General features: G+C 39.1%; 1 protein-coding gene across 2 annotated transcripts in view; it reads left to right on the top strand.

Moving 5' to 3' along the window:
- CNOT6 (CCR4-NOT transcription complex subunit 6) overlaps window positions 1-24,189 on the top strand; it is a 100,521-nt gene that overhangs the window by 47,967 nt on the left and 28,365 nt on the right. Inside the window, exons 1-3 of one of the 2 annotated variants that reach the window (XM_037817645.1) lie at window positions 19,811-19,993; window positions 21,065-21,251; window positions 23,006-23,091. In XM_037817645.1, the coding sequence (XP_037673573.1) occupies window positions 21,238-21,251; window positions 23,006-23,091 (100 nt within the window). In that variant the 5' untranslated portion in view covers window positions 19,811-19,993; window positions 21,065-21,237. Of the gene's footprint in view, window positions 1-19,810; window positions 19,994-21,064; window positions 21,252-23,005; window positions 23,092-24,189 lie in introns of those variants that run through there. The other variant, XM_037817644.1, reaches the window with a different exon arrangement.

Raw genomic sequence — 24,189 nt, 5'->3', positions numbered from 1 at the left:
CCTTCTCGCATTCAGTCCTTTGGTCTGTTCTTGATATGTCTGGTAATTTTTACTGAGTGCTGGAAATTGTGTATGAAATGATAGAAATAAAGAAATAATTTGATGGTCTAGATGATATTCTCTTCCATAGGAGTGAATATACTTTTGTGTTTTCCAGTCACTTGCAATAGGGGCAGAACACCTTAATCCAGTCAGGGATTCATCTAACTCAAACGTGACATTCAGTGGTTGTTAGGGCTGGCCGATTGCTAGTTCACCTTTATTCCATGTAACCATTTGTAGACTCTAACTGAAATCTTGGTGGTGTAATGGGGTCTTCCTCTTTGATGGTTCCTGAACTCCCATCTTGTCTTCCCAGCTTTCTGAGTCTGATGAGATCTTTGCTCAACTTCTCAGCCTCACAGTCTCAGCTTTCTGCTCCTCTTCTTGCCTCTTAGCTGCTGCTTGTGATTCCACATCACATCACAATCACATCGCAATCATATCACATGTGCTTCAAGAGATCAACTGATATGAAGTGTCCTGCTTACCTCTTTGTGCGCTGCTCCCCAGTGGAATGGTTGGTGAGCAAGAGACAGTTCTACCACAGGAAGCTGAAATCCAGATGTGTACAACATTTTTAATTCTGCCCAAAGAATCTGAAGATACCAAAGAACTCACATATTCCTTTGGTTTTTGTTCAGCTCATCGGGCTAGACTGCGGTTACCTGCTTTTGAGGTACATTTGCAGCCCAGAAGAGCTGTACTTGTTCCAGACCCTTGAGGTGGCAGTGCAAGGCAGCGAGAAATGTTTTGACCAGAGCCACAGCTCAGGAAGCTTGCAGGGCACAAGAGGCTTGGGTCTCAACTCCTTGGAAGGTATTAAATGATTTTGATTCAGGTGCCTTGGCTGTAGGCCACACATTAGCTTTGGTCTACTTTGTGACATTATTTTGAAGACCTGATCGTAGCGAGGAAGTGAGCTCAATTCAGATGTGCTGTTTTTCCACAGAGGGTGATAGGCCACATCCCTCAAACCGTCTGTATGTCTTCTGGGTTTTTGTTTCTTGATTTTGGTTTTGGTTTTGGTTTTGTTTTTTTCCTCCCCATTTTTTAAATTTTTTCATGAGAATTATATGTAGCTCTTTTTGTAATGGTGGTACCAAAGTCAAGTAGCTTTTATTAAGTTTATCAGCCTGTGTAGCTGCTCATCCCCTAGAGAGTCCTGGCATTTGGTGTGTAGAAGTTCTGGGATAGGTAAATAAGTGAGGAAGGAAATGTGAGTTGAGGGAGCAGTTATGTAAATGTCATTTCTGAAATCATTGCTTGTTCATTGAGAGCCACTCTTAAGTCACTAATTCTTCCATTTATTCTGAAACTTCTAATGTATTAGGTGACGGGAACATAAAAAATTTAAGGAATCTCACAGGCTATAGGAGGAAATTAAAACAGGAAATTATAAAATCATGTGATAAATACAGGACAAATACTTGAACTATTATCTTTCCTTTGAGAAGTCCTAACCAGCCTGGTGGGAGGGATCAGCGAAAGCTTCCTAGAATAGCTACTGTTGACTTGGTGTTGTAGCCAGGGGAAAGTGGTGTTTATGCATTTCAGAAAGAGGGGACACATGCGAATGTAATACAGTGCAGTCTCCCTCTCATTCCCCCTTCCACCTCGTGGAATTATTAGTTTTGTTATGCTCCTTCCAGGAGTTTCACTATGCATGTAAACAAATATAAATAGAGATTCGTATCCCACGTCTGTTATTTCTAGTTCAAAACATAGTATACTATATATAGATTTCTGTATCATACCTTTTTCACTTAGCATTGTGTCTTGGAGAAATTTCTAAATAAGTGTATAGAGAACTACCTTATCCTTTTTTTAATGCAATTTTATTGAGACACACTCACACACCACATAATCCATTCAAAGTATATAATCAGTGGCTCACAGTGTCATCATATAGTGCATTCATTGCCACAGTCAATTTTAGAACATTTTCGTTGCTCCAAAATAAAGAAAAAAATAAAAAAAAAACCTAAAACCTCCCATACCTTTTATCCCCTCACCCCCCATTATTTTTATATATATATTTTTTGTCTTTAATTTTTTTTTTTTTACTCATATGCCCATACACTGGATAAAGCGAGTGTCAGTCACAAGGTTTTCATGGTCGTTCAGTCACACAATAAAAGCTATATAGGTTCCTCTGTGCAAGAATTCACACCTTCTTTCCTGCTCCATAGTCTGCCATCTGTCAGGGGTCAAAGAAACCCCTCTTACTCCCACACCCCCCAGTGTGGTTCAGAGAGGATGTTGGGCCAGAAGATTATCTGGAAGATCTCAGAGTTAGCGCTTTGTGGCTTGTGTGGGTTACATGTCCATAAAACTACTTCTTGGGTCACTTTTAGCTGTAGACCTGGTTCTGTGGCAGAAGAGCCCCCAGTGCTGTCTCTTTTTCCTTAGGGTCTTGTTGGTGCTTCATCCCCTTGTGTTTCCTCCATCTGGACAGTGACTGCCTTCCTGTTATGTGCACTCTCAATGTGGGGACCCTCTGTGCCTCTCACATGTAAAAGCCAAATGCAGTCAGTGCTGGGATAGAAATCAGACCTGCCTGAGACCACGTGGCTGTGAAAAGTACTGTTTTGTCAGTGAAATGCAAATGCACATTACTCCACTATTCAAGCATTTATAGAAATCCTATTTTATCATCATTTCTTCAAATCAGCAGAAGTATGCCAATTGAAACTTGTCAGCTAGTTTGTGAATATTGACAAAAATGGCCCAATAATATATAATAATGTGCTTTAAAAGTTAAGTGAGAAGTAGTTTTCACAGGACCTTAGTTTACTTGAATGTTTCAAATGATTCAGTAATTACTCAATTGTAAATTAAATTTAAGACACAAACAAATACATTTTGATTGACTATTATTCAAGTCACCATTAAGGAATAATTATTGTGATTCACTATGAGCAAAGCACTAATACTGTGTGTGATCCTATAAAAGAGGTCCACAACACTACTGCTTTTAAATGCTCCCAAGAGAGTTAGGAGATAAATCACACCAGAAGAGTAACAACAGCCAAGTAGTGGGAATCCTCCAGAGACCAGTTTTCCGCCTTTGCTGCCTTGGGAGTAGGATGCTGTAATTTTATCCCTGGCATGGTGAGAGGCAAGTGGGCAACCTCAGAAATCTCATGGATCCATAGCCCTTCTCACCTCTTGTAGTGACCGCTCTTGGCCCAGCAGTGTGGAGAAATAGAGTGAGTAGGTCTGGAGGCTAAAGAGAAGATATCTGGTAAACGTACCCACTGTTACATGCTGATTTAATAAGCCATTGTTGATTCAGAACCTGAACAGATACAAGGTGGCCAGGTAGAGCTGCAGCAGAGGCTTTGCTTTGGCCCATTGGTTCCCTAAAGGAGTCTGCACAACTGGAGTTACTCTGCATTCAGGGATGGCCTGAAAGATTTGAGAAAATAACTGGAAATTGTGCTGGAAAGGGGGTTCGACGTTTCTCAGGACAGAAGAAACCTTACAAGCAGAAGTGCTGAGCAAGAAAGGTATGGTATGTTAAAGAAACTAAGAAAGAGAGACTGCAGAGAAGAGGGGGAGAAGTTAAAAAGATGCGAAAGATGGTTCATGGAACTAAATTAATGTTGATGTCATTTGCTGAGACATGGAAGGAGCACTGAAATATGTAGGTTTGGGTGAATGATCATTGAGAATGATTTTGGACATTGGGAGTGTGAGCTGTCATTTGGACATCCAGGTGGAGAAGAAAAGGAAGCAGCTGGAAACTCAGGTCTGGCACATTCCCTGACTTTTGCTCCAAAATGTACTCTTAACAAATTTTGAACATTGTGTTTACCGAGAAAAAGAAAGTCCTTTGGTATTCCTTGCAGATTCTTACTAGGATGTGAGATTGAACCCATAGCAGCTGGCTAAGGGGTAATAACTCACCATCCTGTCTTCAAAGCCAAGGTGTTATTTTTGAAGATGATGCTTGGGGGCATGACTCCATCCTCATGGGGAGGTCTTTCCCAGGTGACTCTTCAGTCTCCCATGGCAAATAAACTCCTGCTTAATCAACCCCCTCAGTCCTCCAGATGACTTCAGCATGTGTGAACCGGGGCAGGCACAGTTCATCCTCCAGCTGAGACCCTGCCATGTCAAACAGAATTTCAGTTTTGTATTATATGTTTATACTGGATGATTCCTTGAATATAGCACTTCTCCTGATGCTTATTACCATTCTTACTGTAAAGACAGGTGAAATTGTGACCTCGAGCACAGTGTTTGAACTCACAGCAGAATTTGTTTAAAACTATAGTTCAGTGTATTCACAGCAACCAACCAGAGTTCTAGTATGCCAGTAGTATAGCAACTAACAACTGCAACCCCTGTTCTCAAAGGTGGAAACCTTAAAACCAGTGTATACAGAGTAGATGGGTCAAAATAACTCATTTTTTATGTAATTCGTTTCTTTCTACTATACTGTCTATGAGATTTTGGGAATACAAGAGAAGATAACCTGGAGCGCAAGACTGCTGATACTCGTTTTATGCCTATTCTAGGGTTAATGTCTCCCAGATATCAGATTAGATGCCAAACTTAAAATTTATTTTCTGTTGTTAATATCAGCATAACCAAGTGCCTCCCACTAGATGTGTGACATTTGACAAGAGACTTAGCCTTTTTGAGCCTTTTTCACCTTTAAAATGAGAGCCCTTGGCTACTGTACTTCTAGAGTCTCTTTTACCTCTGAAATTCAGTGTTTTTTGTACACATCCTTCTTGAAGGGGTAGTCAGAAGCTGCTAAAAAGCTGGCATAAATAATAAAATGGACCCAAGGCATTTTGCTCATTGCCTAATATTTGACGGTTGATCAGTAAATCTTAGTTCTTTCCCTCTCCCTTCCCATTTTTCTCCCTTTACTTTGTTGTGTTGTTGCTATTTTGTATCTCAGGTGCACTGAAATGGATTCAGTTTGTTCAGTGTACACTAACATTGTTTAAGCTTGACCCTCTCTATCTCCCTGCCTCCCTTTCTCCCTCCCTCCCTTCCTCCCTTCCTTCCCTCCTTCTCTCATTTTCTGTTTTACTTCCATTGCCCCATTTAATTCAAAAAACTTTAAAAACCAACTGTTTGTGAAAACTTATCTAAGGTAGAGCCAGTGAGTGATTCAGAGATGTTGTAACCGTTATGTATATAGTGGACTCACCATAGGGATGTGCTGGGACATTGATTGCTATACACACTACATAGCCTCTGCTTATTAGGATCTTTAAGAGAATTGTTCTTTTAGGTTTCAGTATTATCTGCCTTTTTGATTGGAGCCATCCTAGTGGCTCCAGGTGGCATCTCATTGTGGTTTTGATTTGCATTTCCCTGATGTCTAGTGATGTTGAGCATCTTTTCATGTGCTTATTGGCTATTTGTGTATCTTCTTTGGAGATGCTATAATCTTTTCACAATGACAAACTAATATCGTGAGTGGAATGGACTGTCTAACCCTGTTGTGGATGATGAAGGTGGTTGATGGTACAAATACGGGGATATTCTTCCATGGATTAGAATAAATGTATGTCACAACATAATTATTATTACTGTGGTATTAGGGTGGTATATGGGGAAAATGCACCTCATGCAAACTACAGACTATAGTTAACAGTAGTATCTTAATGTTCTTCCATCAGTTGTAACAAAGGTACCACACCAAAGCTAAGTGTCAGTAATAGGGGTGTGTAAGGGGCATGGGGTTTTCTTTCTTGAGCTATGAAAATGTTCTAAAATTGATAGGGGCAATGTAAGCACAGCTCTGTGATTATACTGAGAGCCTTTGATTGTATACTTCTGATGGTCTGTATGGTGTGTGAATAAAACTGTGTTAAAAATAAAGGGGGCCTCGGGGGGCCGTGGATGGGGAGCGGGTGGCGGAAACAGTGGGGAGCAGATCCCAGAGCACCGGCAAAAGAACTTTTTAAATGATAATGGCAGAGGAGGACCCAAGATGGCGGATTAGGAGAGACAGAGCAAAATATTTCTCCATGAAAAACACTAGATAAAAGGCAAAGTTCTCCAGAATACCAGTTCCAGCGTTGCAGTGGCTGGGCAAGGTCTCGTAAATCCACAGGGACTGTATACTTGGTGAAACCGAGAATCTCCATTCAGAAACGAGTGAAGCTGCTGGGGAAACAGCAGCCACGCTGCAGTCGGGAGAAACTGGGGGTCGGTGTTTGGAGACGGATTAGTTTAAAAACCCCAAATGCAGCTGCGGATCTGGCAGCAAGAACCACACAGTTGAGTGCCACAGGTAGAGTGTGGTGGGGAGTGCCTTCCCCACCCAGGCACCCGCCTCAGTATCTGGCATGAGTGATAACCTTTCACACACCCGCAGCTAATTGTCCCAGAGCTAGGAAGATGGAGGTCCACAGTAGGGGGAGCTTACCACACCCCATACAGCCATCTTCTCAGTGGGCTGGGAATGCCCCTCCTCAGTGCTGCAGGCCAAGAGCTTCCCTAGGGGATTTCATTTGCCTTTGACATTGTGCAGTCTTCCTCCACGGAGGCCCGCGGATGGCAAGGCTTGAAGGCAGAGTCCTACATGAAGTCCCAAGGGCTCTACGCCAATCCCAGGGACTTGTGAGCTGAAGCAGAGAGAGATTGTGGGGAGTCTGAACTGAAGGGTTGGACTCAGGCAACAGCTTTAAGTTTCCAGGAACAGCTGGGAGAGTTGAGTCTTAAAGCCACCCTCCCTCCCTAACTGCACAGGGCACACCCCCCAACTTTAGGGCTGTTGACACCAACTGCACACGGAAATTTAGTGCACTTGATTGGACCCCACAAGATTTGGACCGCCAGTCGCCACATAGATGAAGTTGGGGAGAACTGGCTTGAGGGTTAATAGGTGGTTCGGGGGCACCATCTGCTGGTAAGTCAAGGAAAGTGCACTCTACCAAGCTGTAGCTCTGACAAATTATAGATAGTTGTTCCAGTAAGCCTGCATATCCTAAAAGAACCCTATCAAGATAAGCAAATGCCAAGAGGCCAAAAACAACAGAAAAATTTAAAGTGTATGAAGAAACCAGAAGAGATGGATAACCCAAACCCAAATACCCACATCAAAAAATCAGAGGAGACACAGTACTTAGAGCAGTTAGTCAAAGAAGTAGTCACAAACAAGATCATGGCACAGGATATAAAGGACATGAAGAAGACCCTAGAAGAGCATAAAGAAGAATTTGCAAGAGTAAATTAGAAAAATAGATGATCTTATAGAAATAAAAGAAACTGTTGATCAAATTTAAAAAAATTCTGGATACACAAAGTACTAGATTAGAGGAAGCTGAGGAAAGAATAAGCAAACTGGAAGAGTGCAGAATGGAAAGTGAAAGTACAAAAGAAAGAATGGAGGAAAAAATAAAAAAAAATTGAAGTGGATCTCAGGGATATGATGGACAACATAAAGCGCACGCATATAAGAATCATTGGTGTTCCAGAAGGGGAAGAGAAGGGTAAAGGTCTAGGAAGAGTATTCAAAGAAATTGTTGGAGAAAACTTCCCAACCCTTCTAAACAACAGATATTTTGCATATGTAAAGAAATCCTACAACTCAACGACAGTAGTACAGACAGCCCAATTATAAAATGGGCAAAAGATATGAAGAGGAAATACAAATGGCCCAAAAACACATGAAAAAATGTTCAGCTTCATAGCTGTTAGGGAGATGTAAATTAAGACCACAATGAGATATCATCTCACACCAATTATATTAGCTGCCATTAAACAAACAGGAAACTAGAAGTGCTGGAAAGGATGTGGAGCAATTGGAACTCTTATTCATTGCTGGTGGGACTGTATAATGGTACAGCCACTCTGGAAGACAGTCTGGCGGTTCTTTAGAAAACTAGATACAGAGTTACCCTTCGATTCAGCAGTTGCACGTCTCAGCATGTACCTGGAAGATCTGAAAGCAGTGACACAAACAGATTTCTGCACGCCCATGTTCATGGCCACAATATTCTTAATTGCCAAGAAATGGAAACAACCCAAATGTCTTTCTACAGATGCGTGAATAAACAAAATGTGGTACATACACACAATGGAATGCTGTGCGGCAGTAAGAAGTAACAATGTCTTGAAACATATGAACCTTGAGGACGTACTGCTGAGCGGAACAAACCAGGCACAAAAAGAGAAATATGTATCTTACCACTAATGTGAACACTGTAAAAAATGTAAAATAACTGGTTTACATTGTAGGATGTAGGGGACCTAGCAATAGACAGCAAATAGTGAAGGGGGACTGTGCCAGTTTGAATGTATTGTGTCCCCCAAATGCTATTGTCTTTGTAGTTTTGTGGGGCATACGTTTTGGTGATGGTTGGATTTGCTTGGAATGTGCCCCACCCAGCTGTGGGTAATGATTCTGATGAGATGTTCCCATGGAGGCGTGGCCCCGCCCATTCAGGGTGGGCCTTGATCAGTGGAGCCATATAAATGAGCTGACTCAAAGAGAGGAAACTGAGTGCAGCTGGGAGTGATGTTTTGAAGAGGAGCAAGCTTGCTAGAGAGGAATGTCCTGGGAGAAAGCCGTTTTGAGGCTGGAGCTTTGGAGCAGACACCAGCTGCCTTCCCAGCTAACAGAGGTTTTCCGGATGCCATTGGCCATCCTCCGGTGAAGGTACCCGATTGCTGAGGTGTTACCTTGGACGCTTTGTGGCCTTAAGACTGTGTAGCGAAATAAACCCCCGTTTAATAAAAGCCTGTCCATCTCTGGTGTTTTGCATTCTGCAGCATTAGCAAACTAGAACAGGGACCGATAATCTAACAAAAACAGGTAAGTTATTGGAGGGTAAAGTTCTGGGAATGCTTAGGAACAAATGGTTTGTTCAATTCTGGGGGGTATGGGAGGAACAAATTCACAGAAATGTTGTTATTTTAGATTATTTTTCTTATTCCTTTGTTGGGTTATAGTCTGTTTATTTCTTGGGGTAGGGTAGGAACATGTTGAAAGCAATGTAGTTATTTTAGGTTATTTGTTTTTTCTTATTTCTTTGTTTTGGTTTTCTTTGAAATGTTTTTTATTGTGTTTCTTCAATTTTTTTGATTAAGTTAAAAAAACAATGAATGACTGGGAAAAAAAGTAAATGAAAAGGGGGAAGAGGGGAATGGAATGTTTGGGATGTTCTTTTTTTATTCTAATTTTATTTTATGGAGTAATAAAAAGGTTCAAAGATCGATTGTGGTGATCAGTGCCCAATTATGAACAACTGATTGCATGCTTTGAAGGATTGTATGTTATGTAAATATATCTCAATAAAATTGCATTTGAAGTAAATAAATAAAGAAATAAAGCCACTACAAACATACACGAACAGGTTTTTTTGACCTTTATCTTTTTTAATATCTTTAGACTGTGTTGTGATTTCGACTGTTTCCCAGATATTGATAGTTTGTGTCTTTTCTCTTTTTCTCCTAATAAATCAGGGTAGGTTTATCATTTTACTCTGCTTCTCAAAGAACTAGCTTTTGGTTCCTTGATTTAATCTGTTTTTCTTTTTTCTATTTCATTGATCTCTGCTCTTAGGTTTATCTCTTTTCTTCTGCTTCCTTTGGGTTTAATTTCTTTTCTGGCATGTCAAGGTAGAAGGTGAGATCATTGATTTGAGACCTTATATATTTTCTAGCATAGGTATTTAGTATTACGAATGTCCTTCTAAGTACTGTTGTACCTGCATCCTACAATTTTTGGTATATGTTTTCATTTTCTTTCAGTTCAATATGTTTTCTAATCTCCGTTTAGATTGCTTCTTTGACTTAGAGGTTATGAAGAGGTGAGTTATTTAGTTTCCACGTATTGGGGGGATTTTCCAGATATCTGTGATTTCTGATTTAATCCCAATACACCTTGGTTTGAAAATGCACTTTTTATTACTTGAATCCCTTTACATTTATTGAGACTTTGTTTTATGGCTCTTCATATATGGCTTGTCTTGCTGAGTGTTTTTTATATACTTGAACAGAAAATGTATTCCGCTCTTGGGTGGAGTATTATATATAAATGACATATAGAAATGTCAGCTCAGGTGTATTGATACGTTATTTGAGTCTTCTATAACCTTTCTGATTTTCTTTCTCCTTGTTATATTACTTGAGAGAAGGGATTTTGAAAGTGTTGACTATGATTGTGGGTTTATCTGTTTCTCCTTGCTGTTCTGTCACTTTCATTCAGGTATTTTGATGTTTTGGTATTAGTTATGTAAACATTTAAGATTTGTTATTCCTCTTGATGAATTACCTGAATCTTATCTTTATGAAATGACCTTCTTTATCCTTGGCAATCTTTGCTGCGAAAAATACTTTGTCTGATATTATTATAACCACACCAATTTTCTTTTGCTTACTGTTAGCACGTACTTTTAGCTTATTTATCTTTATATTTGAAGTGCATGGACAACATACAATTGGTTCTTGTTTATCCACACTGACAATCTCTGCATTTTCCTTGGGGTGTTCAGGGTTCATATTTAACATGATTATTGCTATGGTTGAATTTAAATCTACTGTCTTGCTTTTTGTTTCCCGTTTGTCCCATTTGCTTTTAGTTCCATTTTTTTCTTTTTTCTACCTTGCTTTGGATTGAGTATTTTTTAGCATTCTATTTTATCTCCTTTGTTGACTTTTTTCTGTAACTGTTTCATTAGTTGAATTAAGCTTTAATGGTATATATGTTTAACTTATCAGTCTGTATCCAAATAATATACCCCTTCACTTACAGTATAAAAATCGTACAACAGTACACCTTTATTTCCCTCTTCCATCCTTTATATTTTGCCTTCATACATTTCACTTCATGTCATAAACCCCACAATATTTTATATTTGCTTTGAACAGTCAAATAAGATACTTCTATACAGGAAGTTCCCATATTTACCTGCCTATTCACCATTTCTGGAGCTCTTCTTTCCTTTGTGTTGATGCAGATTGCCACTGGGTATTATTTTTCTTCTGCCTAAAGAACTTTGTTTAACTAATTTCCTGTAGTACAGGTCTGCTGGCAGTGAATTCTTCCAGCTTTTATATATCAAAAAGGTCATTAACTTGTCTTCATGTTTGAAAAATTTTTTTCTGGGTTGTGAGGTTGACAGGTGATTTTTAAATTTCCCATTTGATATTTTTAAATTCAATTTTATTGAGATTGTTCACATACCGTACAATCATCCAAAGATGCAAAGTGCACAATCAGTTGCCCACGGTACCGTCCTACAGCTGTGCATCCATCACCACAATTAATTTTTTTTTCAGTATTTAGAACATTTTCATTACTCCAGAAGAGAAATAAAAACAAAAAAGAAAACTCAAATCCTCCCATATCCCTAACCCCCCCCATTCTTGACTCATATAGTACATTTGTTACTGTTGATGAAAGAATGTTAAAATTACTACTAACTGTGGTACATAGTTTGCAATAGGTATATTTTTCCCTATATACCCCTGTATTATTAACTTCTAGTTATAGTGTCATGTTTTGTTCTAGTTCATGAAAGAGATTTCTAATATTTGTATAGTGTCCACCACAAGATTCGCTGTTTTGTATGTTCCCGTATTTTAACCTCCAACTTTCCTTCTGGTGACATACATGACCCTAAGCTTCCCCTTTCCATCACATTCACACACCTTTCAGCAGTGTTAGTTATTTTCACAATAACTTGCTACTGTCACCTCTGTCCATTTCCAAACACTTAAGATCAACCTAATTAAATGTTCTGGTCATATTAAGCAACTGCTTCCCCATTCAGACTAATTCTATATCCTGGTAGCCTATATTTCATGTCTATGATTTACATATAATTAGTTCCTATCAGTGAAATCATACAGTATTTGTCCTTTTGTGTCTTGACTTATTTCTCTCAATATAATGTCCTCAAGGTTTCTTCATCAACTTGTTTTTTTTTTTTTAAGATGGTTCCGTTCACACACCATACATTCTGTCCTAAGTAAACAATCAATGTTTCCCTGTATAATCACATATTTATGCAGTCACCACTATCTATATAAGGACATCTCCATTTCTTCCACAAAGAAGGAGGAAGAGTCAAAGAAAGTAGAGAGACAAAAGAAAAAAAGAAAAAAAAATGACAGCTAAAAAGCAACAAAAGGTAAGATAGAATTAAATTAAACTACAATAAAAGTGTCAGACAGCATCACCAATGCCAAGAGTCCCATACCCCTCCCTTATGTCCCCCTCTTATAGGCACTCAGCTTTGGTATATTGCCTTTGTTACATTAAAGGAAGCATAATACAGTGTTTCTGTTAACTATAGACTCTAGTTTGCATTGATTGTATTTTTTCCCCAACACCATACTCACAGTCATCTTTGTTCAGTGTACCCACATTGTTGTGCTATCATCATCTAAAATTGTGTTCAAAACCTCTCACTCCTCTCTTTTCCTGTCTGTAGTGCTCCCTTCAGTATTTCCTGTAGAGCAGGTATCTTGTTGACAAAACTCTTTCTTTCTCTGTTTGTCAGAGAATATTTTAAGCTCTCCCTCATATTTGAAGGACAGTTTTGCTGGATATAAAATTCTTGTTTGGTGGTTTTTCTCTTTCAGTATCTTAAATATATCACACCACTTCCTTCTTGCCTCCATGGTTTCTACTGAGAAATCCGCACATAGTCTTATCAAGCTTCCTTTGTATGTGATGGATCACTTTTCTCTTGCTGCTTTCAGGATTCTCTCTTTATCTTTGATGTTTGATAATCTGATTATTGAGTGTCTTGGTGTAGGCCTATTCAGATCTGTTCTGTTTGGGGTACGCTGTGCTTTTTGGATCTGTAATTTTATGTCTTTCATAAGAGATGGGAAATTTTCATTGATTATTTCCTCCATTATTGCTTCTGCCCCTTTTCCCTTCTCTTCTCCTTCTGGGACACCTATGACATGTACATCCTTGCGTTTCATGTTGTCATTCAATTCCCAGAGACGTTGCTCATATTTTTCCATTGTTTTCCTTATCTGTTCTTTTGTGTGTAGGATTTCAGGTGTCTTGTTCTCCAATTCTTGAATGTTTCCTTTTGCCTCTTGAGGTATGCTGTTGTATGTCTCCATTGGGTTTTTCATCTCTTGTGGTGTGCCTATCATTTCCATAGATTCTGCCAGTTGTTTTTTCAAGCTTTTGAGTTCTTCCTTATGTTCTCCCAATGTTTTCTTTAAATCCTTCATCTCTTTTGCTGTATCTTCCCTCAACTTGTTGTTTTGATTTTTGGAATGTTTTAGGAGATTTGTTTGATTAATAACTACTTGTTTCAATTCCTGTATCTCAGTTGAAGTGTAAGTTTGTTCCTTTGACTGAGCCATATCTTCATTTTTCCTATTGTATTTGGTAGTTTTCTGTTGTCTAGGCATCTAGTTTCCTTGATTACCCCAGTCATATTTTCCCAGACCAGAACAGGCTCAGGTCTCAAGGGGGTTATATTCAGTCTCTTGGTTCCCCAACGGTGTGTCTTAGAAGATTGACACACCCTGTGACACCTCTCACCACTGTGCTTTTCCTAACCTGCTCAGCAGGTGGTGCTTGTCAGCCTATTGCTCCCCACTGGTGCAAAGAGGTGTGGTCCCTTTAGTTCTCAGCTTAGGTTGTTTCTGTTTTGATTCTTTTCCCCCAGGCCCTGGGGTCTGAGTTCTGAAGGGAGGCAGGCACTAGAGCTGGGTCCCACCTCCTTCCTCGTAGGGAAGATACACCACCCTAGGGTATTATCCTCTACATTTGAGTTATTCCTTTGTCTCTCTGACTCTGTTATCTTCACCTCTGCCTTGGTCAGAGTGCTGTGAACTGAAAATGCCTGAGGCTTTCTCCACTGAGCCACCTAGATTTAGAGAGAAAAAAGAGAGGAAAGAAAGCCCTTTTCAGAGCCAGTCTCCAGACCCCCAGTTTCGCCTGTCGCCCAGATAGTGCCCAGGTCTTCTTTGCTCCTTTTCTTGGGGCACATGCTTTTGGAGTATTCCAAGTACAGTCATCTCCAAAAGCCTCTGTGTTTTTTTTTTCTGTCATCCCCACCTCCTCTCCACCAGGAGCTTCCTCTGGGTACCTTGCTGCTTGTTAGGGGTTTGTCTGTGTTTGTAGCTTGTATTCAGCAATCCACATTTGTTAATTAAAACCCCTGTTGGAGTTAGGTTGAGCTGTATTCACTTTCTCCCAATAGGGACTGCTGCTTTCACCCACAGTGAGGTTTTGCAGCTCAGCCTGCCATTGGGGGGTCCCAGTACAGGTCTACAGTTTTTACTTAGAGAATTTATGCTGCCATCTCAGCCATTCCCCTCTATCAGGGTTGGTGTTCGATTTGTAGACAGCCATGATTGTCCCCCAGCAGTTGTTCCAGGCTGTTTACTAGTTGTTTCTGGCTATTTACTAGTTGCTCTAGAGGACTAACTAAATTCCAGACCTCTCTATACCACCATCTTCAAGTCTGCTGACATTTTATCTTTAATCCCCTGTAATGTTTTTCCCCCGCTTCTGGCTGCTTTTAATATTTCTTTAGCATTTGTTTTAAGCCGTTTGATTTGCTTTAATGTAATTTTCTTTTTGTTACATGTTTCTAAGATTCATTGAGCTTTTTGGGTCTGTGAGTTTAAAATTTTTGTCAAATTTGGAAAATGTTCTGCTTTATATGTGGGTTTTTTTGTTTGTTTTTGGTAACACCTTTCTTTCAGATGTATTTCACATGTTAACAGGTTACCCATTTAAATGAAGTGTACATTGAGCGGTTTTTAGTATAGTCACAGCATTATGCAACCATCACCACAATCAATTTTAGAACATTTCATTGCCTCAAAAAAGAAATCCTGTTCATCCCAGAGTAATTTGAACAGACAATAAAATTATTTGCAAAGTTCCCTTGAGGACTGAGGAAAAATGTGGAAATATTAAACTTCCCCACCTGGGGAGTTCCTGGTATTCTTGCAAGCATTGGGGATTACAAATTTAATAGAGCAAGCCCTCAATTTGGGGGCTTGCCCTTATAAAGTTTGTTACTACAAAGGAGAGGCTAAGCCTATTTATAATTGTGCCTGAGAGTCACCCCCAGAGAACCTCTTTTGTTGCTCAGATGTGGCCTCTTTGTATAAGCCAACCCTGCAGGTGAACTCACTGCCCTTCCCCCTACATGGGACATGACTCCCAGGAGCGTAAATCTCCCTAGCAATGTGGGACATGACTCCCAGGATGATGCTGGCCCTGACATCATGGAATCAAGAATGCCTTCTTGACCAAAAGGGGGGAAGAGAAATAAAGGCCATTTTGGACATTATACATTATACAACTATCCCTTTGTAGCTTTTAGTGTATTAGAATAGCTAAATGGAAATACCTGAAAACTGTTGAACTCTAATCCAGTAGCCTTGATTCTTGAAGATGATTGTATAACTATATAGCTTTTAAGGTGTGACTGTTATTGCAAAAACCGTGTGACTGACAATCCTTTATCCAGTGTATGGACAGATGAGTAAGAAAACAAAATAAATAATGGTGGGGGGTGGGAGCGGTGGCGGGTAAGGTGTATGGGATGTTTTGGGTGTTCTTTTTTTTAATTTTTATTCTTACTACTTTTTCTTTTTTGGAGTATTGAATATGTTCAAAAATTGATTTTGGTGATAAATACACAACTATATGATGATACTCTGAACCGGTGATTCTGCCCTTTGGATGAGTATCCAGTATGTGAATATATCCCAATAAAATTGCATTAAAAAACAAAAACAAAATCCTGTATCCTTTAGCAACCACAGGCCCCCCTCACCCATCTTCCCCCAGACCTAGACAACCACTAATCTCCATTCTTTCTCTAGAGACTGTCTGTTCTGGACAGTTCATACAAATGGAATCATGCAATATGTGGCCTTTTGTATGTGGCTCCTTCCATTTACTACAGTGTTTTCAAGGTTAATTCATGTTATACCATGTATCAGTACTTCATTCCTTTTTTATGGCTGAATAGTACCATGTATCAGTACTTCATTCTTTTTTTATGGCTGAATAGTATTCCACTGCCTGGTTATGCCACATTTAGTTTATGCATTCTGCTGCTGAGGGACATTTCAGTTGTTTCCACTTTCTGGCTATTATGCAGAATGCGACTGAACATTCATGTGTAAGTTTTTCTGTGGGCATGTGTTCACTCCTCTTTGGTTGTATCTAGAAATGGAACTGCTTGGTCAAATGGAACTCTATGTTTAACATTTTGAAGAACTGCCACATTGTTTTTCAAACCAGCTGCTGCATTTCACATTCCCACCAACAGTATATTGCTACAAGGAATTGCAATTTCTCCACATTGTTGCTAACATTTATTTTACCTGTTTTTTTTTATTATGGCAGTCCTAGTAGATGTGAGCAAAGTGGTATCTCATTGTTTTGATCTGCATTTCCCTGATGGCTAATGATACTGAGCATCTTTTGACATACTTATTAGCCATTTGTATATCTTCTTTGGAGAAACACCTATCAGATCATTTTGCATTTTTATTAAGTTAAAAGAATTCTTTATATATGTTAGCTAAAAAGCCCCTCATCAGATGTATGCTTTGCAAACATTTTCTCTATTCTCTGGGGGTGGGTGTGTGTGTGTGTGTGTGTGTGTGTGTGTGTGTGTGTGTGTGTGTGTGTTTTCACTTTATTGATGTTGTTCTTTGAAGTACAAGAAGTTGTAAATTTTGATGAATTTCAATTTTTTATTTATTCTTATGTTTTTGTCATATTGATGTGACTTTGTCTGATCCAAGGTCCTGAAGGTTTATGCTGTTTTCTTTTGAGCATTTTAGTTTGAGCTCTTACATTTAGGTCTTTGATCCATATGAGTTCATTTTTCTATATGGCAGGAGATAGGTGTCTATCTCAGTTTCCCAAACTGCTAAGACAAATACCACACAGATAGATTGTCAGTTTATTGGTTAATAGTTCAGAGGCTAGAAAGGCTTGTTTCCTCCTGGGCTTGGTAGCATTCTGACTGGTTGGCAGTCCTTGGGTTCCTTGGCTTCCCTGTCACATGGCGATGTCCTCTCCTTTCTCTTCTGGGTTTCCTTGACTTCCAGCTTCTTCTGTTTCTGTGGCTTTCTCTTTATAAAGCCTCCAGTTATAGGATTAAGACCCCAGCTCATTCTGTTGGCCACAATAACATCTGTAAAAGATCTTATTTACAGTGAGTTCACACCCACAGGAATGGGTTAAGATGAAGAATGTGTTTTTTCCTGAGTACATAATTCAGCCTACCATAGTCTGCTCATACACAAAATAAACTCATTCCATCACAGCATCCCAAAAGCCTTAAGGCATTTCTGTAATCATGCTAAACACATAGTCTCATCAAAGTCAGTTTTGGGTGTTGTCCTTCCTGGGGCAAAATTCTGTTGGAGAGACCTTTGAAACCTAAAAAAAAAAGTTATCTGCTTCTAGTGTACAATGGTGGGTCAGGCATAGGATAGACATTCACATTCCAGAAGGTAGAAATTGGAAGAAAAAATGGGTCATGGGTCCCAGCAGGGCAAACTCCATTAGACTTCAAGGTCTGAGAAGCATCTCTGGACCATACTTGGTCCTCTGGGCCTGCTGGAGCAGCAGCCCGACCCTTCCCAAGTGCTTCCACAGAGGCTGTGCTCCCCTAGAACACAGGGTGTAGGCCTGGTCCTCTCTGAGACTTGGGGTGGCAGCCAGGCTCTGCGATCACCAGGGCCCAGGCCCCACCATTCCCAAGAGTGGAAGACATTAGGGAACAAGGCCCACCTCGCCTTTCTACGCACGTGGGTGGGCTCACTCTTGACCGGGGAGGTCTCTTCAGTCCAGACCTCAGCTGCCACGGTTCTGTCCTTAAAGCAGTTCTCCCCTCCGTTTTCCCTAATTTGTCCCTTTTGCCAAAAGCCTTGTCAGCTTTGCTTGCAGCTCAAGGTTCCAAGCCATCAGACTAAAGGACTTTCCACAATCCTTCCTGGATAACTGCCTTTCCAATCCTGACTTCCTCTGAGATGTCTTACCAGATTATTTTTCACTCACACTGTCTTTAGCAGATGGTCATTCAGTTAAACCCTCACATGGAGCCCTGTCCTCTGGGGACTCACTTCCCGAAAGTTCAGGGAGATGGAGCTGCTTCTGGCCCTGGTCTCAGAGCACACTCTCTGGATGAGCTGAGAGTTTAAAAAATCATCAGCTTCTGGTTCCTTTTTGCATAAGAGTTTAATTCTCAACTTATCCCTTTCCTTTTTGCATTTTGCTATAAGCTGCAAGGAGAGACCAGGTGGCATCTTCCACACTTATCTTGGAAATCTTGGCTGAATATGCAGGTTCGTCACGTATAAGTTCCACTTTCAATCCAGCATTAGGGCACAATTTCATCAAGTTGTCTGTTACTTTATAAAAAGAATCCCCTTTCCTCCAGTTTCCAGCGACACATTCATCATTGGAAATACCTTTCATGTCCATATTTCTACCAACAGTCTCCACAGCCATCTAGGCTTTTTCTGTCAGGTATCTCACAGTTCTTCCAGCCTCTACCCATGACCCAATTTCAGAGCCGTTTCCACGTTTTTAAGTATTTGTAAGAGTGCACCCCACTTTCTGGTGCCAAAAACTGTAGTTTCCCAGGCTGCTAAGGCAAACACTACAGTGGGCGGCTTAAATAGCGGGAATTTATTGGCTCACAGTTTTAGAGACCAGAAGGCTTGTTTCCTCCTGGGGTTGGTAGCGTTCTGGCTGGCTGGCGATCCTTGGGTTCCTTGGCTTTCCTGTCCTTTCCATTCTGTTCCACATTCCATTGACTTCCAGCTTCTGTTCCTCCATGTGGCTTTCTCTTCATTAAGCCTCCAGTGATAGGATTAAGGCCTGCCCTTGTTGAGTTGGGCCACACCTTATCTAAGGATAACATCTCCAAAAGGATTGGCAGTGTGTCCACACCCATAGGGACGCATTGAGATTAAGGCTGTGTATTTTTTCTGGGATACATAATTCAACCTACCACAGCATCCAACTTCATCTAGTTGTCCCTTGGCTTTATTTTATTTTTTTCTGTCCCCACTCCATTCCTGTATTGCGACTCCAATTACATGGGTATTAGACTGCTTAAGTTGTCCCAGAGCTCACTGATGTTCTCTCCTCTTTTTCAGTCTCTTTTTCTCTCTGTGTTTCATTTTGGATAATTTCTATTGTTATATCTTCAGTTTCACTGTTTCCTTGTGTAATGTTAGTCTGCTTTCAGTCCCATCTAATCTTCCTTTCTGCATTTTCAACTTTAGAAGTTCAAGTGCCTTTGCTGTCATCTGTGTCTCTACTTCATAGTTTCAATCTTCTAGCTTCTTGACCATATGAAATACAGTTACATTAACTTTTAATGTCTTTGTGTACTAATTTTGTCATCTTTATCACTTCTCGGTCGGTTAATTTCTTTGTCCTTATTATGGATTGTATTTTCCTCTTTCCTTTTGAGTGCCTTATAATTTTTTATTGGATGCCATACCTTGTGAATTTTACCTGTGGGTAATAGGTATTTTTTTTTGTATTCCACTAGCTATTCTTGAGCTTTGGTCTGTGATGCAGTTAAGCTGCTGGAAACAAGTTGATTCTTTTTTAAGCCTTGATTTTAAACTTTGTTAGGTGTGACCAGAGCAGTCTTTGATTTAAGGCTAGTTTTGTCCCACTAATGACGCCCGATACCTCATGAGTTATGAGGTTTACCCTCTGCCGTTTGGTTCTGTGTAAATCTGGAGATTGTTGCGTCTGTTCCTTTTGGATGATTTTTTTTCTCTGGCTTAGGAAGTTTCTCAAATGCATGTGCTGATCAGCAGTCAGTTGAAAATTCGGAGGCATCGCCTGCAGATCTACAGACTCCTCTGTCTGTTCAGCTCTCCCTGCCTTGTGAATTCCGGCCACCTTGACTTCCTTGGACACTTTGCTCTGTCCCATGAACACAGGGGACATCCCCTCCCTGCTCCACCTCCTGCAGATGCCATCTAGGAAGTAAGCTGAGACACTGTGGGACCCCACTCCCCACCCCCTTGCTTGTTTCCTGTCCCTCAGGTATCACTCTTCTGCTCTGCTTGGTGTTCAGTCACTGAAAATTGTTGATTCATCTGTTTTGTTTGGTTCTGTAGTTGTTTCAGGCGGAATGGTAAATCTAGTCCCTTTTAATTCATCTTGATTGGAAATAGAAATTTCAAGATTGATTTTTCTGCCTATAGAAAATGGTTCTTGAAGACTGATATATTCCCATTGCATCTGTCTGTTTCATTCTTTCTGAAACTAGGCACTGGACCATTCAGAGGATTATGCATAGCTTTCTTAGAGGGACTGTAGAAACCATTAACCATCTTGCCAAGCAGGGCCAAAATACAGATTTAATATTGTGTGGAAAGAGAGTATCATTTTGTTCTTAGTCACCGAAACCTGTGTTAACCAATGTGATTATAGTTATGACATCATATCTAAATATTTCTGAGGGGCAAGTATTTTTACTTGTACTTTATACAATGCACATTTTGTTTAATTACATGATTCTTGTTGCAATTATCACTTGGGTATGCCAGTCTGAAAACTCAACTGAGCTGAGAATATCTTATTTCCCTTATAGATTTTAGGCCAAATCCTTTTCTGAAGAATGGATGTAAACAGCCTGTGCAATACTCGAGTTTGACTTTTTTGCTTAAGATCAAATGAATTATGTTCAGAATTAGGATTTACAGTTACTATAAAGTTTTTTGTACTCATTCTCTGATGTCATATTTGAGGCCATTTTAAAGGACAAATTCTTTCCCTTTATTCTCTTAAAATAAAGATGCAATCTAAGCATTGACAGTATTGTCTGAATTTTTTTTTAATATGCTATGTGGAAATAATTAAATTAAATAATAATAATTAAATCTTAAAAAGCAGTGAATTTTTTAGAATAGTTAAGGATAACCCCTTCCCACAGTTTCTTGGATGATAGATTATTTTAAGTTGCTTAGCAAAACATCTAAATCTTATTTAACCCAGAGACAAAATGTTGGAGAATGTTATATAATTCTTCCCCTATTTTTTCTTCTCTTACAGGAAAAGTAAAAAGTTTAAGCTCATCTTTGTGGTCACTAACTCACTTGACAGCTTTGCATCTGAGTGACAATTCTTTGTCCCGCATTCCTTCAGACATTGCCAAGCTTCATAATCTGGTGTATCTGGACCTGTCCTCTAATAAAATCCGTAGTTTACCGGCAGAACTCGGAAACATGGTATCACTCAGGTATGCAGAGAACATAATATATAACTGTAAGCTCCCTAAAACAAAATATAGCATTAATTTTGTTACGAAAAAGCATTTGGCAGTTTAGTGGGTATTTGAACAAAAGTGTACATAACTAAATCCTTTCAAGTTTTTTGGAAAATTTTGATGTCAACTAAATAGTAAGTCAAATAGATTCATTGCCTGAAATTTGTTTTATTGGTATGTTTTGTGTAATGTACTTTATCCTGAAACCAAAATTTTCGGACAAACTGGGGGTAAGTAAATTAAACATACACACCCACCTACCTGTGACAGACATTTCTCATCAGTTTCGGTGCTTACCCTCCACTAAACCTTGGGGTACCATATGATCCTTAATATGCAGTCCAGGAAACCACTGCTATGTGGTGAAAACTTATTGCCATCCCAGGGCTAGTATTAAAGCCTGGACTTGAAAGAGCCTAGAAGCATTTCATTGAATCTAGGGAACTCTGGGTGTATAGGACAGACAGAGCACGGGCTTTGGAGTCACAGAGTTCAGGCTGGAGCCCTGACTTTACCATTGACTATGGTGTGATCTTGGGCAAGCTTCTGAATCTCCCCGAGCCTGTTTCCTCAGTGATGTATACCTACTCAGCAAGGCTGAGATTAGGGATATTTGAGATAAAGAATAAATGGCTTCTGTCACCCTGCCTGATATATCTTGGTGGTGAATAAATGGTAGTTGCTGATTACTTATTAACTGTGTTTTATAAGATAGATGAGATTAGTCAAGTTGAATATAAAGCCAAATCCAGCTATTATGTTAAGCCCAATAGAAAATCTTGCCCCTTGTATCTTACTCACCTTTTCTCTGTTGTTCCACTGGCTTTTTTACTGTCTTTTTTACAATTAGACGCAGTAAAAAGCTTCATGAATATTTGTTTACTATTCTTGTTTATAGCTCCTAGTTGAGTCTTTTGACATTTTTCTATGCTGAATTATTGAGGATATACTATAATTTTTCATCACCTGAACCAAGTTTACATAAAGGACCTCCTTTCCGATGTGATATATTTGGAAATAAAAAGGAACCAATTATTCAGAACTAGTTTTTCTTGTTCATTTTATGGCCTCACCAACCTCTTTTTGCTCAGTGGTAACCAAGGTTCATTTAAACTTCAAGAACCAAGAATTATAGGACTAGTGTTCTTTCACACTTAAAAATTGATAAATAAACTTATAGGAGATTGTCGGTATTATAGGATTGAGTCTCTGTTTTTTGTTTGTTTGTTTTCCCCCTGCTGAAGATTCCTTTGAAATTTATATTTGTTTAAAACAAATCATTAAAATGATCATTAATAAAGTTAATATAGCTGCTATTTTTTTCTAAAGTGATACTTTGGTAAAGTGGGAAAAAAGTGAATTATAAATTTAATTGTGTAGCTATAAAAAGCTCCTTAACAATTCACATGTAGGGCTGTTTTATCATTTTCACTTTCTTAAACATGCATTTAAAGGTTTTTTTAAGTTGGGGCTCGTATTTTGTGGGGTTTTTTTTTTTTTTTCTCATTTGATTTTTCTAGTAATTCCCTTTTTTCTTGTAGTTTAAAAAACTATTGGTTTATGGCAGTTTCTTGTTTTTGTTTTGTATTGTTTTTTAACTGCATATGGTTTGAGAAGCACTGTGCTAGGCAATATAATATAAAATTTTGTCATTTTTAGTAGCCTATATTCTTAAAAATTTCACTGTTGAAATGTCTTCTGACTTACTGGAATTTTTACATCAACAGGGAACTCCATTTAAATAACAACCTGTTACGAGTTCTACCTTTTGAACTGGGAAAACTGTTTCAGTTACAGACATTAGGCCTGAAAGGTATGACATCTGTATTTGTGCTCTAATGGTTTGTGTATGTGTTAAATCTAAAGAAGCCTTGGGAGAGAGAATCATTTTGCCAGGAGATCTGCAGGTTCACTTTGTGCCAAACCCCTTTGTCTCTTAGAATATATCCCACTGGTTTTCTCTCTTATCTGTTAAACTATAGACTGTTAGTCTTTGTATTCTTTTTTTGTTCCTGGCCTAGCCTTGCTTTTATGTTCAAATCTCAAAAAAAGGAAGATTCTCTCAAAGTGCAGAAAACAAGAAGTAGAAAAATTTTTATCAGGATTTGAGCATATTTTTTAAAACTTGATTTAGGAGAACTTGATTAATATGTTAGAATTTGGGGGCATATTTGATCTTGGGATTGGGAATATTTCTTTAAAGCCAGTTATGTCTTACTTTCCTGGCAGATATAACAAGTACCACACAATGTGTTGGCTTAAACAATAGGAATTTATTGGCTCATGGTTTCAGAGCCTAAAAGGCTTATTTCCTACCTGGGTTGGTAGCATTCTGGCTAGCTGTTAGTCCTCGGGTTCCTTGGCTTTCCTGTCACATGGTGATGTCCTTTCCTTTCTCTTTTGGGTTCCTTTGACTTCCAGCTTCTGACTCCTCCCGATGGCTTTCTCTTTAAAAGGCCTCCAGTAATAGGATTAAGACCCATCCTAATACATTTGGTCACACCTTAACTAAAAACAGCATCTTTAGAAGTCCTATTTACAGTGGGTTTATACCCACAGGAATCCAGTTGATTAAGAACATGTTTTTTCTGGAGTACATAACAATCTACTGCAGCCAGCAAGATTTAAAGTCGTATTTTAATATGCCAATGCCTTTAAATTTTTATCACAAGTAATTCTTCACCAGTCTTGGATAGGTGTTTTTAGCTTGGTATGTAATTGATTCCTGGAAAATAATCAAAAATAAATGAAAAAATACAAATATATTTTTACAATTGTGGGCTGGACTGGCTGAAGCTTCTTAAAATAGATGCCTGTGAAAAGTGAATTGATGGTGCCTTTTGCTGTTACATTTCCCCATGGTAAGCATGGGTCTTTTTCTTTTCTGTTTTCAAATTAACAAATCTTAATA

This window comes from Choloepus didactylus, chromosome 24 (assembly GCF_015220235.1).
Source record: "Choloepus didactylus isolate mChoDid1 chromosome 24, mChoDid1.pri, whole genome shotgun sequence".
Taxonomy (NCBI): Eukaryota; Metazoa; Chordata; class Mammalia; order Pilosa; family Megalonychidae; genus Choloepus; species Choloepus didactylus.
The sequence above is the reverse complement of the archived record's forward strand: the minus strand, read 5'-3'. Positions and strand labels throughout refer to the sequence as shown.